The 17,561-nt window shown below is 49.1% G+C and overlaps 2 protein-coding genes across 2 annotated transcripts in view; both read left to right on the forward strand.

The window, feature by feature from the left end:
• The window catches only part of LOC122412542 (probable serine/threonine-protein kinase dyrk2), a 193,927-nt gene that overhangs the window by 94,267 nt on the left and 82,099 nt on the right, over positions 1–17,561 (forward strand). The window lies entirely within an intron of this gene.
• On the forward strand, positions 443–9,274 carry LOC122412545 (diacylglycerol O-acyltransferase 1-like). The gene is made up of 2 exons (XM_043422157.1): positions 443–1,889; positions 7,869–9,274. The coding sequence occupies exon 2, from the start codon at positions 8,714–8,716 to the stop codon at positions 9,152–9,154; it is 441 nt and encodes a 146-aa protein (XP_043278092.1). The 5' UTR covers positions 443–1,889; positions 7,869–8,713; the 3' UTR covers positions 9,155–9,274.

The following is a 17,561-nucleotide window of genomic DNA, read 5'->3' on the forward strand; positions in this document are numbered from 1 at the left end:
AAGAATTATGAGGGATGACACGAGGACGGCAGCGGGGGGGCTGTGAGCGCGGCGAAGAGCGGAGTAGAATCGAGTGGGACATTTGGAAGTAACGCAGCGAGGTGCAAGGGAGACAAAAAGATGGTGGATTCTCGAGGAAGGGAGCGAAGGGAAAAGAGAAGAGCGAAGAGGGACCTGCGCGCGAATTTCCCGCGTTCGGGCCAACCTCATATTGATCCCACCCCCTTCGCGCGGTGTTTCTCTGCCGCTGGTGCTCCGCTACGGCCGATCCGCGCTCGTGGTAGTGCTTCGTAGTTGGTAGTGGTGGTGGTGGTGGTGGCGGTGCTACCAGCGCGAGCAACCCCCTGCGCACCCTGACTCCCCTGGCTGCTCGCCTGCCTGACTGCCTGCACGAGTTCATCAGACACAGAATCGCGGTGTCGCGGGATACGGGAGGTCCACGGTCGACGATTTCACTACTTCGAGGACTGAGCGATAACGAAAGGGAGGAGGGAGACGGACTTTTGTTTGTTTTTAGCATCGGGATACTTTAGTGGCTTCTCGAGAGCGAGGCATCGAATGGGCGGACTTTGGTTAATGAACAAACGTCGATTGTTGTTGTTGGAAGATCGAGAGACAGTGGAAGCCTCGAGAAAACCTCTCCGGATATTCGACACGAGGAAATAATCGACTGTTATTATTCGCGTACGTGAACAAACTTTAAGGTGCTAAAACATTGAAGCTTTCTCGCCGAACCGGGAACCGCGGAGAAATATCTGAGAAGAGCAACGCCGCAGCAGCAGCGCTATCCAGCATCACAGCCAGAAACAGCAGCAGAACCAGGGGCAACACCCATCTCTCGTGGCCTCGTCACGCGTTCGCCTTCTACGATACTATACTACGTACCATACTATATATTAATACACTCCTCGCTTTACTACCCTCGTTCTCTCAATATACGCTTACTTATTCTCACTGTGTACCATCGAACGCGATACAGCCGATGCGAATAATAGCGCACATTATTATACTCGCTCTCAATTGTGCTACGAACTTGATAAATCGACGAGAACGAAACGTTATTCGCAACGTAAAAACTATCGTCGAGCGTCGAGGACCACTGAACTCATTTTCAATCTTTGATCCCCCCAGTCTCCGTCTCTCTCCCTCCCTCTCTCGGGGTCAATGACTAAAAAGGAAGGAGAAGACGCTGTTGCGTGTGTTACCGGTGAGCATACGTTGTGCGCTTGTTGCGCTAATAAATAAACATCCTCGTCGTCGTGCTCGGGCGAACGTAATAATCGATAAGACGATAATTCCTCGCCAAAATAAAGCGTTTCATCGACGTACGTTTGTCGTTGGACCGACACGATTGTTTAAACGGTTCACTTGTGACTTGGAAGTAGACATTCGTCAAGATTTTAATCTCGATTCGGTATCCCGGAGTATCCGAAAGATTTTGTTACTGTTGTTTTTCATATTTTCGTGCCAAATTATTGATAATTGTGACGTGCCTCTCCCCGGACTATTGTATCTTCGATAAAATCGCGTACGCGAGTGCGTGGGTGTGTTTGAAATCGTATTTTTTCGAGCGGCCTCAAGTGTGCGCTCACAATCGTCGTCGTCGTCGAGTTCAGTGTCTCCCAAATTGTTAATCAATAGATTTCTCTCCGAAGTGCATCGAGGATTTGTTCTCAATGATTCCCGCTACTTTATCTCGATATTGAGTTATTTCGAGTCCGTGGTGTTCGTACGACGCAATACGAGCCAATTGTTCAACGTTTTATCCCCAAATAGAATGCTCGTCAGTGGCATCTTCGTGGATATATATTAAATTATTCGGTTCTATAAACGTCTACGAGGCTTCGTGTGTGATCGACGAATCTGGTCAACGAGACCCTAAATCAAAGGTTCACATCACGAACATTGTCGCACTCTTTCAAACGAATATTCCAAACTAAAAGAATCTGGAAATTTGCATTTTCGCGACGAGGTTACGTGCCCTGTTCTTTCCAGTTTCCTCCCTCTCGGCTATCCCCTTAAAATGCATCAACGTCCTTTTTTTCGTAATTATGAATAATGGCGATAGCGAAAAGATAAATGGTGATACGGCGACACCCGATGTAGATCGCAAACGCAGTCTGGAAATGAAATAACGAGTCGGAGGCATCGTAAATCGTAATGCTAAGCCGCAAGAGAGCTTGAAGAGTCGTTAAACGTCGGTATAGGGCGACGTACAAGGCGAGAGAGAGAAGGAGAGAGACAAAAGGATGGAAAATATGTACGGCGATTACTTGTCTCTCAGGACACCGTTACGTATAGTTTACCTCTTCAATTGCCTTTCTTCCGAACTCTCTAGCATCCTACACACTGATAGAGCACGACAAAAACACACGTAAATACCGTTAGGGCAGGATTATCATCGGTAATGAATGATTTGCTTGGTGTTCTTAAAGGAACAGGCGATAGCGCATGGACATGTAGAGCCGACAATTTCACGCTGGCAAAAAGAGACTCCGAAAAAAGAAGATTCTCATTGAGAAAAGTGAATAAAATTTCCCATGATAAGTCGCGGATTCTCGACGTTATCGTAGCGCGAAACGCGATAATGTGCGGCAGCAAGTGGTCGAAGAGGGATAAAAAAATATTGCCAGTTTGTTTAGTGTACCCATAACGGGGCAGGTAAATAAACAGCAAGACCGTTCCGGAAATGCCCATAAAACAATTTCCCCCGTATAACGCTCCTCGCAAGAGGACAGCAGCGTCGATACTCTTGGGATATTTCTGGTCTTATTGCGAATCGAGCAAGAGGCACTTGTAACCCGAGCAGCTCTATCCTACTATCATAGATTCATAGAGATAACTGGAGGCTGCTGCTCCGCGCTCGTGTATTTATCGAAGCTTCACGATTTCGTATAAAGCCACGGTCATTACAAGCCGTTATATTAATTAAAGGATCGCTCTCCTTTATGGTAGTTGTTCACGCGATCTCCCAAGTCTCAACGAAGCCACAAACTCGTCCTGTTCTTTGCCTCGAGTCATCCCTCCTCTCTCCCTCTCGCTCGCGCTGCAAAGCTTCGTGGGGCAACGCCTGCGCGCGACTATCATACCACTTATATATTTTATCCCTGAGTACGGTGATAATTTATCCATTTTTTCCTATATACTTCAAAGCCCGATGAATCAAAGCTCGGGGCTCGTATATTTACTAGTTTTAATGTTGCTCGCGCTCTCGAGAATTCTTTTTATTTCTATAGCAATTCGTTACAACTCAAACGGCGCAAAAGCCCGTGCGAACGTTAGGGAAAAAAGCTGGCGTGCATCGCTGAGCAGCGAGGATCGAGTAGCCACGGTAGCAACGTCTTATTTTCGTCGACAATGCAGTAGCTCCTCGGCAAAGTGGAGGTTCGCTCGTTTTCAACGGAGCATCCGAATCTCGGGGGCGACGCTTCTCTCAGCTTCTGTTAAGCAGCTTCTCATTCGCCTCTTCCTTCTTCGCTCCGCGCCGTTCGCTTCTTCTGCTCGGCTCTCGTTACTGCTCGATTATTGCTATTACCGGGTCCGATCCGCCGAGGTCATCCGAAGCATCGCATCGGCTGAGAGGAAACATCGTGCATTCATCTTCTCGCGCGCGCCCGGTGGTTGGCAAACGGCCTCGGCATTTATGCGCTCGAGAATAATAAAGGCAGCGGAGGAGAGACACACTCGTGTCTTGAATTTTTCATCTCGTCGCTCGCGCGCATCGCGCGTCGTCTCGTAAACCGTTTCACACGGTTTATGCGTCGTGTGCGCGGAGCCGTTCGTACGTCGCATCCGTCACAAGAGGACGCGGAAAAGTGTCGACGGCGTTCTCCTTGATGCTGCACGCGTCGAATCCCAATCGGCGATTCTTTCATTTTCCTTCTGAAAAACGAGAAACCGTTTTCATGGGGGTTGTTGCCGCGAGGTCAGCAATCGCGAGAGGATCCGCGGGGAGACCCGTCGGAGCGCTGGCGCACTTTTATGGGAGCGTTATAGCCTCCTCCTTTATCTCCGGGGCAACCCTTCTGTGTACACGAGAAAGAGAAAAAGTCATGGAAGTGACAAGGCAGCAGCGTCATCGACCGATTCATACGATACGATCGCGAGTGCACGAAGAACGCAGCGAGGGCAAGAGACCAGCGTGACACTCGAGGCATATATTCGTCTCGTTTTTCGATCGGCTTTTACTTTTTGCCTCGTGTGTTCCTACGGTCCCTGAAGGATCGAGTGGGCGAGACGCGTGGGCTGACATCGAGTTGTTCATCTCTCGCTACGCCCCGGAGAAAAATCTCTTCTGTTGGTCTCAAAACTATTCGCGAAGTGCTCTCGGGCATCCCTCTACCATGTGGATTTCGGGCGAGCGAGCAACAGCTTTGTCAGCCCTGTGAGACGGGATCGGTGGCATCTCTCAAATCGCGAATCGAACCTTGCGCACACAAAGAGAGTCGGCATGGACCACTGCCGGCCAGCACGCGGTGCATCGACCTCTTTTCTTCCCTCCAGGATCATTCCGGCTTCTCCTTTCTTTCTCGAAAGGTCAAGCAACCTTCGCTCGCGTCGCTTCCTCCCGCGCGTTCCCATATCGGCAATGTCGGGATTCCGAAAATTCCCGGTACCGAATCGCGCACAATACGGGGCCTTGGAAATGCTGGTCTCCTCGAAATCCGACGAGCTCTCCCCGCGCGGACCTTCCTCAATTTCCACGAATAATATCGAGCGTGTAGCCTTCCTGGCTTCCCGTACACCGAGCATACCGACACAGCCTCAGCTCGCGCACACAAACTCGAGGAATGCAGCCCTCCGCGGCGACTATATTCGCTCGTCGAGGCGGCACTGCAGCGCAGACATGCTACATATACGTCCCACTGAGAAACCGTGCTGGCCGCGCCAAGCGCAAATGCAGACACGGCCGAAACTCCGAATTGATCGATCACCGGGCCTTAATTAGTTCCTTATGGGCCTCGGGTTTATCGCGACGACAAGCGCGCGGCAGGTCTTCGTTCTCTTTTGATTTCGGGACCTCCGCGTCTGCAGCTTCGTCGCTGTCCCACTCTCAGTATCGTTCACGCAGTGTAAAACAACCACTAAAAATATACAAATATAAAAGGTTTCTTATGAATATTCAATTTGAGAGAAAAGGATGCCTCTTATCTGCACCTTTCCGAGAATAAGATTCGCCGCATGATTCGTCCTCTGATGAATAGCGCCAGCGCCTTCGTACTTTTATCTCCCTCTGGTCCAGCACACTCGCGTATATCCATAAGCGCTGTATTTCGCACGACCTTCGCACACATCGCGTCGGCTCTCCATCCGCCACTCGATATACACAGCTAAACATATCTCGGTGTGTCTCCGTTCGTGTGACACCTCGATCAAGAGAGCTCGCGGCGCTCTACGCCGCGACTGAGGATTCGACGTCTCGCGTCGTATCTCAAACGCGACGTTCCGCCAACGAGACACATCCCTCTTGCGCTTCATCTCACCGTTCGCAATTGAATCGTAAGATGGCCTTGACGTGTCTGCTCGTCCTATGATTACTTACCGATACTATCAATTATGGATGTATATCGAAGAAGACGGGGCAAGATGGGACGATCGAGCGAGAAACTTTGAGCTCAAACGTTCGTTCTTCTGACCTTTTATTCTCGTACAATCGGGCTATCGTAACGCCGATTAATTTTGCTCGGAGTTTAATCGAATATGATAGTTAAATCATCGCAATTTTTTATTCATTTTACGCAACGCTGAAGTTTGCAATGTCCGAGTTCAACGGAATGGAGGAAAAAGACATTTGTAATTAGCCAATTTTTTATTTCACGAAGTAGCGACGCAGGTTGAAAAACTGCAAACTCCAAATTCGAGAGCAGGGAACAAAATTGAAGAATGACTGGAATTATTCGAGGGTTTTTTTCACGCATCTTTTCGTTGGACTCGAACCCTGGAAACTTCAGCGTCATTATTTGACTCGAGAACTGCCTCGATCTTGCCCCCCTCCGTGCCATCTTACCCCAGCTTCCCATAAATCTTCTTTCCATCGTGCGGAATCGCAAGCGCTGCGTTATTAGTCAGAACCATATAATTTAATGGCGTGTCTCTTCTGCATCATTCTCGAATAATCCATAGACTTTTCGTCCTTCGTGTTTATATTTCTTTTCACAACCGGGTTTATATCGAGGCGAGCGCGCGCGCCTGTGTGTATTAAGGGAAGTATCGGGTGTCCGTCCTCGTCCAGAAATACGGTGACAGTAGCGTGTTACACGTCCGTCCGGTGATGTCCTGGTGCAGGAGACGCGGGCATTTCCAATTTACGACACGTACGTCTCGTTGAAGCTGACGCCTCGAGTTTCTCTCTCTCTCGATAGCTGCTTTCGTTGCTTATCTCGCGCCTCTTTCTCTGTCGGAAAGTCCGCAGATGGAGGAAAATTGACTGCAACTATGCTCGCTAGCAGTGGCAACTGGGGGCGAGATACATCGAGCAATCGCTCCGTTTCACTCGAGCGAATTCGCTCTCTCTCTTGCCCGCATCCACACGCCGGGAGGCTCTCAAAGCGAAACATGCCCATTTGCTCGTCCACGAGAGCTCGAGAACTGAAAATTCATTAGGAACTTTCGCTCAGCTCGGTGTGTTTGTCTCGTTTAATTAGCAAGATCGAGCAGCGTCAAACCGACAACGATTTTCGCACCGCCTTATGCGCAGCCCTGCCCCCATGTTTAACTTCGCTTCTCTGGGAGAAGCTTCTCCGGCGACCTTGCGACTTATACATCCTCCGATTTATACATCCCCGTAATCTAGCCACACTGATATTTATCCTTTATCAAATGCATCGCTCACGCCCACCGGGGAGTTAAGAATCTTGCGTGATCGAGATCCCGCGATCCCAGCTCGTCGCGGTGCAGCGTGCGCTCTCGTTTATCAGAAGCTGCCCGCCGCCGCCGTCGCTTCTTCTCCGATTTCACTCTCGCCCTCCGCACAACCTACAATCAAATGAGAATAAGACGATGCTAAATGCTTACACGTTACTCGCATTACGAATGGTCGTGGTTATCGTCCCGAGCGCAGCAGATTCGTTTTATACTTACGTGCTCCGCGCACCTCCAATAATAAGTTTCTGCGAAGACAGGCTTTATCATCCGATTTTCGTTGTTCCTGTGCTCGCTAGTGCAAGCCCGCAGCGTGCGTATCTTATGCAAATTCAACCTCCTCCTTTTGTGCTCGACGCCAGAGATTCCACTTAGATTCAAAGCCCAGCAACGACGTGGCAACGGAACGGTATGCCGCGCTTGAATACTGACAGGGCGAGAAGCAACAATAGCTTCGTTGCAATGAAATTACTCTAATTCGATGCCACTCAAACGCTTTCAGGCGCTTACATTTTTATCGATCGAGCGAATTGGCTTTGCATTTTTATTTTATCCGCTGGATTAGCTTCGATCCCGAGCTCCGAGCGAAAGTTGCCTCGAACGATACGCGCATATTTCTCGACCGTCTTCTCTTACCAGCCTTGAGAATACCACACAAAAGAGGAGCTAAATCTCGTCCGCTCCTCTCGTGTCGTTAATGACTCGCCCGCCGACGTGTGCACACAATGATAAAATTAAACTGAAAAGAGTGTAACGCAAAAGTCGATGTCGAGCGACGAGACGAGAGTTTCCACACACGTAAAACTCAACGGAACACGCGACGACCCTCGTCCGACGTTCATTGTCAATCCATTAAATTTCAGTAGGATTCAATAACCGCTGGAATTATCGTTAACTCAATGCTCGGGATGGATCTTAAAGCCGAAAAAGAAGCCATACGGAAACGCGCACGTAACACCTCGTAGCGGAATTCTCATTAATCGACCTTTCCTCTCTTCCATTTTCAGCAAAGACTGTTCAATCTTCTCAATCACTGAGATAATAACGCAATTATCAAATGATATTCAAAGCTCGAATATCGAAAGCCAAAATCTAAAGTGTTCCGATAATCAAAATCAACGTAGCCTCAATTGAAAACGATAATAAATTAAACGGTAATTGTAGCCGATAGTTTTTAACATCGAACGACTTTCGTTCGTATTGATCGATCATCGTAAGTCACCTTTAATAACGATTATTACTCGGAATATTAAAGTTAATGTGTCAACCGATAAAAAATATTCGCTAAAGTAGTAACGTTCGTAAATCATTGCAACGTCGCGCCCCGCACTGTTCTCAACTTCGAAGTGTTCCAATATTTTCAACTATTAAAAGCCAAATTAAAATTCGACCGTTAAACAATAATCAGTATTAAACGTATATAATAGAATTTTCTCCAATGATAAATCGCCACTAAATAAATAAATAATCAAAAAAACGTGTCAAATCTGAGATAATCTCGTCGTGCATTTATCGAATTAGTGTGTGACTAATTAATCAAACGTACGTACCACATTAAGAGACAAAAATGATAAAATTAGTCTCGTGCATGTTGCTTAACGGGGTCTGGCCAAATCCTTAGCTCGCACAGCACCAAGCGAAAGATATTTAGAAAGGCTCGAGTCCCGGTTACCGATCGAAAGATCATCGATCCTAGTGAGAAAGGCGCAAGAAATTTCATTGATACGGACCGGGGGGGGTCCGAGATATCGAGCGAAGCAGCGACATCTCAAGGACGGAGCCCAACTTTGCTAGCGATTAATAGCTGCAGCAGGCTTCGACGAGGAGAAAGAGGGAGAAAGGATCTTGAAAGATGGACGCGTTGGGTCTTCAAGCAGCGTTGGTGAAGCTGGATCCGGCGACTACGGTAACGCCGATCGGTTCGAGCGTCAAAATGTTGCCGCGTCACCGGCCGTCTTTCGAGGTCGACGAGGCCGATTTGACCTTGCGCAACGTATTGAACACACGGGACGACGAAAAGTCTCACAATCATTCTGGCCATCATCACAATCATCATCAAAAGAACAGCACCGGTGGAAGCAGCACCGAGACCTCGAGCAGCGGTCAAAGTACATTCAGAAAATTACAAATCGCCAATAACGAGTCGGTAGGTAGCGGCAGCGTAACAACGGTATTGCCCGCGAGTGGGACGAATAATCATCATCAGAACAATCACAAGAATTCCTCCTCGTCATCGACGTCGTCGTCGCAGAAAATCGCAACGACAAAGTGCACCATTACCGAGGTCAGGTGACGCCAGCCTTGTTTCGGTGTTAACATGATATACCACACTTATCCGCCGCATCGCGGCAGCACCAAATCACACGGGAAACATCATCATGCCAAGGAGAAAAGACATCATCATCATCACAGTATGCATCATCAGCATCATAGGACGCATGTGGTGAGTACAAACCTATGAGGAACGCAACGCGCGATCGATAAACCGATAATCTAATTAACCCACCGGAGCATGCAGGGCGTTGTCTCTCGCAAAACAACCTGCTCCAAGCATTATCGCAACTCGATCTTCCTCCGACTATTTCCAATGCTTCCGTCTCATTAGCCCTCGCTCCATTTTTCTCTGCTCCCCTGTTTCCGCGAACAAGTCTTTGTTGTCGGGGAGTCCAACGTTGCCGAGCTCATGAAAATTACTCGGGCAACTTCGGAGGCTCGTAACTCTCGAGGAAATTACTTCGCCTTTGCATTAACCATTGAGACTGGCCTCGAAGAAGCTCCACCTTAAAGTTGCTAAGAAATATTTCTAACTCTAGAATCATCCTCACTCGAGATCAAAGAGGAGAAAAAACTAAAATTTCATCAGCGACTCCGCGAAACGTGGCTTTTTCATGCACAGCTTTCGTTCCAGTTGTTATAGCCGTTCATGTACAGAATCGCTTCGTATACGGGAGCTCCGGAATGGAACTACCGAGACAAGCAATGTCCTGATGAATGCCTGAGAGCGCACGTTAGCAAAGTCCGCCGGTAACTCAGACTGCACCTCGAGTGGGTGAGCAATTCGTACAGCTCGTCGCTCGGGCTATGTGTATCACCCAGTCAACACGCGGACTATGGGTTATGGTCTGACTGGCATTCCGTGACCCTAACAGAGAACCGCCTCCAGTGGTACGCGCTACAAGCACCAACAGCAGAAGCCCCCTACCCTCGTAGACATAATTTGTGCCGCATGCACTGCACCAGCCAAACTCTCCAAGGTGAAGAGAACGAGAGAGAGAGAGAGAGAGAGAGCGAAGGCTGTTCTTCGTTGAAACTTGGCGCAAAGCAAAATATTTCGAGTTGTAAGTCGTGCGGAAATAGTCTTTCGCGTAACTGTGCCGGTAACTATGTGCTGTTATCGGTGCAATTAGCACTTTATTCCTGGGGATTAATGAGTTGAGATTGCGGCTGATGATGCGACGCTTCGCGAAATACTTGTCGATTATTTTGCGGAGGCGTGAGCCGGGGATGATGCCGCAACTTCCTCCGGTAGTCATGTGTTTTGTCGTCTTTGAAAAATGTGCTTTAAAGCTTCGAGTCGGACGACGCGCGACGTACGATTTCGGATAAATTTTTTTCTCAATTTATCGTCATTATGCATTTTGACGTGTGTGTGTGTGTGTGTGCGCGCGCGTCCACACGCATTTGTAAAATATGTTTCGTTTATCGGCGGCACGCACTTTCCCGGATGTGCGTGACCGCGGCGCTGGCCTGGGGAAGATCCGCCGATGCGAACACTCGCCTGCGTCCTCTCCCCGATTCAATACGCGCGCGGTGCACCGATTCTAAAAATATGCAAAATTCACTGAGACACTGTGCAATTTCTACTAATGACACGGTACTCTCTGAGCTGTGTGCACCATCATTTGTGGCCTGCTGTACCAAGGCCTGCGGATGCCCGTTTGTACGTAGAAGCTCCGAGTGTGTCGAGGAGCCAGCAGGAAACCGCACGTCGACGGAGTTTAATATCGTGCGAGAGAGTGTGCCCGACTCTCGCACCAGCATCCCTGCTTCTTGCGACTCTTCGTTATTAAACGGACGAGACCTCTCGTCGGCATTCAGAGGCTTTTGGACAAACTTTTCTACACGTACAACGAGCTATGTGATCACCGAAACAGGAAACTTACAGGTATACGGAATGGGAAGCTCATGATAAATTCATAGGATCACGAAGGATGAGAAAGGGAGGTCGCGAGAGCGGATTGTACGGATCTCATGGTTCCTGGCTATGAATATAATACGGCGTTCTACTGCGAGCGTTCGGTGACCCCGATTGCTCCCGTTCGCGCTCGAACATACCGTCCGATTTCCATTCCTTTGCTATGCCAATTTCGTGGCTAATTTATTTGAATATTTTCCGCTCGTAAATTTCGAGTGAATTGGTTTTAAATGCGAACAGCTTTCCCTTTATCCGTTCGACTGTGTGTTTTTTCTCTTCTTCTTCTTCTTCTTCTTCTTTTTTTTGATAAAATCAAATCGACTTTGAACAGTACTTCTAATTAACGGTACACATTTCTGTCGTTTTACCGACTTCTCATTTTCAAACGTTTTTTTTCCGCGTATACATGTTTTTTCCTCGAAACGAATTAAGTCGTCGCGGACGCTCCTCGCGCCCGCAGGTGTGTCTGCTCGCTCACGAGAGTTGGAATACTCTCTCGCATGAAGTTGTTGAGAGAGTAATGGAAGAAGCAAAACAGTCGAAGAAAAAGAGCTCTCCACTGCTGCAGCACCGTGGCACTGGGATTGAGTAAACAAGATTTCACGAAGCCCCCCGTTTACATTCACGCGCGTTTGCGAATATCTCCGACGCTCCCCGCGCTCCGAGTCAACATCGTTTTTCTCTTTTTACAATGCGCTATTTAATGCTTCAACTTAACTGAAGTTCGCTTCGCTGCTCCATAACCAAAGGCATCGAAGCAATCTGCACGATTATTTTTATTTCGAGTAATCAAACGCGCCTCAACGGAGCTGCGTTGAACGCGGGCTCCAGGGCGTTACGAAGAGGTTAACAGATTATCGGCCCGATGTCCTCTAACCTGATTTCACGACTCTGCAATGAGCCTCGGAGAAAATTTCCATCGTGTTTAAGTACGCTGGCAAAACCGGTCGAAACCGTAGAAATTGGTGGAATCCAGTCGACTCGGAGTCGCGCGCAAACCCTGCGAGTCTCTCAACGCACTCGAAGTAGATTCCAGGAGTTTGAAACAGCAGTCCAAAGTACCCTGGTTTAATGGCTCTCCTGTCCCTTTGCTTCCTCTTTGATATCGAACTGCATGTTTCGACCCTCGTGTCTGCGCGGGGTGGAGCGACGACGGGGGGGGAAAGAGGCTCGTTGGCTCCTGCATCGAATGTGACAAGTGTCGCGTTCGCTGCAACTGTAGGCCAGTAGGTACGAAGGTAATTGAAGATATCATACCGCGGGAAGCTCGCAGGCTGCATCGCGGACAAGTGTGTTGAGGGCATGTTGACGACCTCGTGAGTACGCGCTTCTGTACGCAGGTGAATACGCGTGTGTGCCCCCGCGTTGGTATTCCGAAGCACCGAGTCCAATAATTTATTCACCCTCGCTTTGTGTAGGTAGATGAGTTGTGCTCGCCCGGCGAGCACTTAACTTCGAAAGGGCGTTAGACGCGCTGTGGGTTCCCGCGGAGGGTTGAGGGCACGAAAAAGGGTGCTCTCTGCCGGCGCGACGCGCTGTTGCAGTACACTTCACGATCATATTTTCCCGGTTCAAGCACGACGGATCAGCCGGGGCTCGAGTGTGTGCAGCAACGGACCGCGGGCAACGAAGCTCCGTGCTGGAAATACCGACGAGCCCAACGAGACTGGATTTTTATAGATTTTCGAATCGACGACACAAGTTTCTGGGTAGGAATCCCTAAAAGTTTGATGAATCCTGAGTTACCAGGGTGCTCGTAGCGCTCGCAGGCGACGCGATGAAAAAAACAATGACAGAAACGAGCTTATATAAATCGCCTTATAAAGGACCGCTTTCGCCTGGGTCGATATGACCCGCGGTGCTCGCAAGGTTCAACTCCGCAGCCTATATTCAGCGCTCGAAGTATAACGAAAGATTCGAGAACAGCGAGTGAAAAGAATAAGCGTGTACGGAGAGTCAAAGGGCAGGTCGAATATCACAGAGTGTCTGTGCTCTATGTAATCAAGGGAACGCCGCATCGATGCATACAGGTCGGAAGCCAAGCGTCTGCAGCGAGGGTCCGAGTGTACACGGTACGCTGTGTGTTGCCACTCTCCGCTTCGTCGAACAATGCGCGCGACGTGCACTCAACTACGCGTTCCACACCGCGGCGCGTTTCAATTAGAAATTATAATATCACTCGGCTGCATTCTCGCTTACGTCGACTCTTTTCCTCGTCTATATTATTATGGGTGTCGAGTTGAAGCGTGTGTGTGTGTGTGTGCGTCAGGGATATACGAGCAACGGCAACGACAGCAGCCTCGTCGATGTGTTACAAACAGGGCAGCGGAGCTGCCAAGCGTTGGAATAAACTCCGAGGATGATTACAACGAGGGGTCCCTCGTGGTGGCTCCTCGAACCGCGCAGCGTGGGGATTATAATATCCGTAGCAAAACTTGACGCCTCTCGGATACGCTTCTTACGATCTCTCCTCAGTATATCCCCCCGAAACAACGCTTAAAATCATTTATTCGAAACTCAATCGTATTCAGGACTTTATTGTCCGCTCATTAAATTTATCGGAATTCCGATTTTTCGGAATTTCGAAATCTCCGGGACAGCAGCAGGTTGCTTGCCAATGACAACTTCCGAGATCTCCTCACACCGAGCTCAATACGCGCCCCGCTCATCTCCCCCATGCAAGCATATTCGTAACGAACCGTCAGTATTAATAGGACCCTTGCAATCCAGTTGGACCGGTTAAAAGCTCAACGCACAAAGGCCTAGCTCAGCGTACTGAGTTTCTAGATAATAACGATGGATCCGGAGTCGCATCGCCGCGCGGCTCGGCTCGCTATACGCGTGAGAATAATCCCAGTGCGGCTGTGTCCTCTCGTTGCGAACTTCAAACCCATCGACACGAGCGTGCGTTTAAAGCTTTGTCTATACCCAGCATACCAATAGCGATATTCATACGTGGATTTACACGCACGTATATTACGTTATAGGATAATACGTTGATGGTGAACGTTCTGCCGGCGCTGCCGCTGCTCCTCCTCGCCCAGACTGTAGCACGTTCAGCACACTGACTCACGCATGCATGCCTCGACTCTCGCAGTGGTTGGTGCACCACACGCCGAGAATATATGCGTGCTTATATTAGCGCTCACGCATCGTGCGATCAGTGTCTGTCCGACCATCCTTACCATCGGACGTGTGTCGTGTCGTTGTTCCTCCAGCATTTTCCTCTCTTTATCGTGGCTCTTTGGATGAAGAGACTCGACGGGGGGGAGGCGAAGGAGGATCGCGAGCGAGCGCGAAAAGGGCAGTGCGCGCGAAATCACAGCTGTCGGGAATCTCATTTGGTATTGAAGAATAATAATGGTTGAAATTATCCTTGAGAAAGGTCGCGTCGAACCAACGACCGGAAATTCAGTGTTTCGGTATATATCCGCGTCGATCCGTAGCGCGTTTGTTGGAAAATTATTGATTCGTGAGCACAGAAGGTGCGGAAAATTGATGAGAATTTTCCATCTGGTCTCGATTCACGCGGCACGCACGGTTGAAAGAAAAATTGATAAATCGTACGCGAGGCGCGAGTAACAACGCATCGACGCTCTCTCATCCATCATCGATCCACTTTTGTCGATGTGCATTATTACGATCAACTCAGCCAGAAGAGAGCTGCGCGCGGGGAACGTCACGGAGCGTGCATTTATCGGGAAGATTAATTCAGCCCGCACGCACGCGTTTTACCGAGTGCTCGGAATCGCAATTGATCTAATGATTCGAGTTGGGAACTCTGGGTCTTCCGAGCTCCAGTTATTCCTCTTGCGATTGTCGAACGACCCAAGTTTCCGCGTTATTTTCCCGCAACGAACAACGTCACCGCGGGAGCCACGAGTTCGGTCAGCTCCGTCCCAGGAACTTTGGCTCCGAAAGCCTTCGTCGTAATGTCATAGTCCAAATGAACACGCCAGACACACACGGAGCTCCTTCCTCACGGCTGATTCGATCGATGAACTAACGCGATTTACCAGCAACCGAACCATCAATTGCACACGTAGTCGCAAGTTGGCCCTTCCATGGCGAAGACGCGCGCCCGCACCAGCTTCGAATTCTCATTTTCCGTTTGTCTGTTCTTTCAACAAAAAGACGGAGCAGACACTCGACTCGAACGCCCTCGAAAATGGGCGGGCCAAAAGCCTCGTCGTTTAGAGAGAAAATAGATCGCGCGGCTGTCACGAAATGCTCCAATCCACGCAGCGCCCCAAAAAAAGCCTGGAGAAACCGGTTCATACGAAAGATGCGAAGGATCCCCGTTCATTTTCATCGCTCAACTTTAAAAGCATCAAAGAGACCCAGACCTTGCAACAATTGATCGTTTCTCTCGCAAGTTACTTTCCTTGCCTCGAGTTACCTTCGTCACAGAAGCTCTGTGCTGGCGAGCCATACGTTGATGCAGGCGCCTCTTGGCCCAACGGAACTCGCAGTGCTCGCTTGCACACCAGCCGCTTAACCATTTTCCGGTCTCCAGCCTCCAGTCGCTCCGGCGAAGCAGCCAGGGCGAGCTCTCCTATTGCTTCGCTTATGCTGGCCTCTTGCCAATATCGAATTACCCGCGCACACAACTCGTTGCTGTCCGTAGCACGAGTAGCATACACACCGGGCTCTCGCTTGACCCGTCCTGGAGGACCTGATCCAAATACCTCGTACCCATAAAATCCGCACAGTCCTGGCGGCTTCTGTTTCTGAAAGGACCGAGGCTAGGGCACAATCGATTCATGGGGAGGGGGGTCGAATTCCTATGAAAATGAAGTGGCTCCGCGGCTTAGAAGCTTCCGAAGCCGCGCCATTTTCCAATGGAATGTCCACATGCCGCTGAGTACATTCGGCGAAGCATCTGTCAATCGAGGCACTTTCGAGCATTACAATTCTTATTTCATCGAGCTTCATAAACTTTTTGCACATTATTTCGCTCCCCCTCCGCGCGCAAACCTCGCTGTTCCTCGCTTTGAAGCTTTCGAAGATTAGTTAACGAGGGAAAAAGAAAGCGTAGAACCGCGATCGATACACGCAAGCGAGTTCGCGCGAGTGCTCCGCGCAGCGTAACGCGAAACTACTCGCTTCGCTGTTTCTTTTATTTTTCCCTCTCGGCGTGTTTAACACAGCGAGATCCGAGCGCGCAGGGTGTTCCTCCGGGTCAACGGCCAGGAACACACGCCGAAGTCCACATCTCGGAACGAACCAACGGATTCCCCGGAGAGGTGCTCGCGCGGCCACTGCGTAGTTTCCGCCGTTAAAACGTACACACACACCATCACCCAGAGCCGCGGTCCCCACTCGCTGTCTTCCCGAGCCTCCTGCGAGCCCAGCTCCGCTGAGAAGAGTTTCGAGCTATCGGCCCGAAGCGCTCCGGAACGATGAACCGGCTATTCGGGGCAGAACTCGTTTGCTCTTCGTTGGACCGCCTTCGCGTCGTCCTCGTTGCCGGAATCGTTAATTGCGAAACCGAACCACCGCGGGGACGACGCCCGCAAACGAGACGCGGAGACTGAGAGAAAAACGCGCGGAGCTTGACGCACAAATATTATAAAAAAGGAATAACGTAACGAGACTCTGAGAAAAAAGACCGATGCGCATTGCGCTTCGATTGGTATCTCACAACCGTCGTCTCTGCCCTTAACGATCCTTCGTCATTCCAATCCCGTACGCGGAGAGACTTTATACGAATACTTCCGATGAATTTGCTAGAAAAATTTGCTATGTTTTGTACCAGCGCTGTTCTATATCGCCATTCTATTACATTTCACCAAAGTGCATAGTATAATTTTGATGCCGAAAGCAGTTCTCTCAAATTTTACTATGTACGATAGGCAAAATTTAGGTCTGCGGCGACATTCTTACATCGAGCGATGTATCCATATCCGAATGTCACTCGTGCTGTCTTTGGCGAAATGTTAAAAATTGGTGAATTGGAGTGGACAAATTGCTTGAAATTTTACTATGTGCCGCTGGTTAATTTTCATGTTTACACTCGCAACGCCTCATATAATTGGTGGGGACGTGAATTTTGTTATGTTATTGAGCTAAATTTAATGCGGTAAAGGGAAAATACGAAACCATGCAATTTTTGATATAGCACGCAGAGATTGCTATCTTATCTCCTAAATTTTCATCAAACTATTTCATTATTTACTATGTTTTTGATCAAAATTCGCTCGGTGTTCATTTTTTATATAGTACAGCGCGTTATTTACTATGGTAATGGTTCCCCAAACGTTTGCGCATTATTTTTGACACACTCTGTAACGATTATTATTATAATATCGATGTGGTCCGACGTTACTATAAGAACAGTAACTTTCTGCGCTCGGGGATATGGTAAGTCGCTTTTCGAGCGATGAACTCCGTCGCGAATGAAGGTGAAACTGATTGATGGGGAACTATCTGACTTCGTTCCTCCTCTCCGGGACCCGGGGTAGTATCTCATCCCGAGTATTTTCGAAACTCGAAATAAACCGCG

The sequence above is a fragment of the Venturia canescens genome, chromosome 6, assembly GCF_019457755.1.
Source record: "Venturia canescens isolate UGA chromosome 6, ASM1945775v1, whole genome shotgun sequence".
NCBI classification, from domain to species: domain Eukaryota; kingdom Metazoa; phylum Arthropoda; class Insecta; order Hymenoptera; family Ichneumonidae; genus Venturia; species Venturia canescens.

What these genes read in the sequence shown, in the direction of transcription:
- LOC122412545 (XM_043422157.1), top strand. Translation starts at nt 8,714, where the DNA reads ATGGACGCGTTGGGTCTTCAAGCAGCGTTGGTGAAGCTGGATCCGGCG.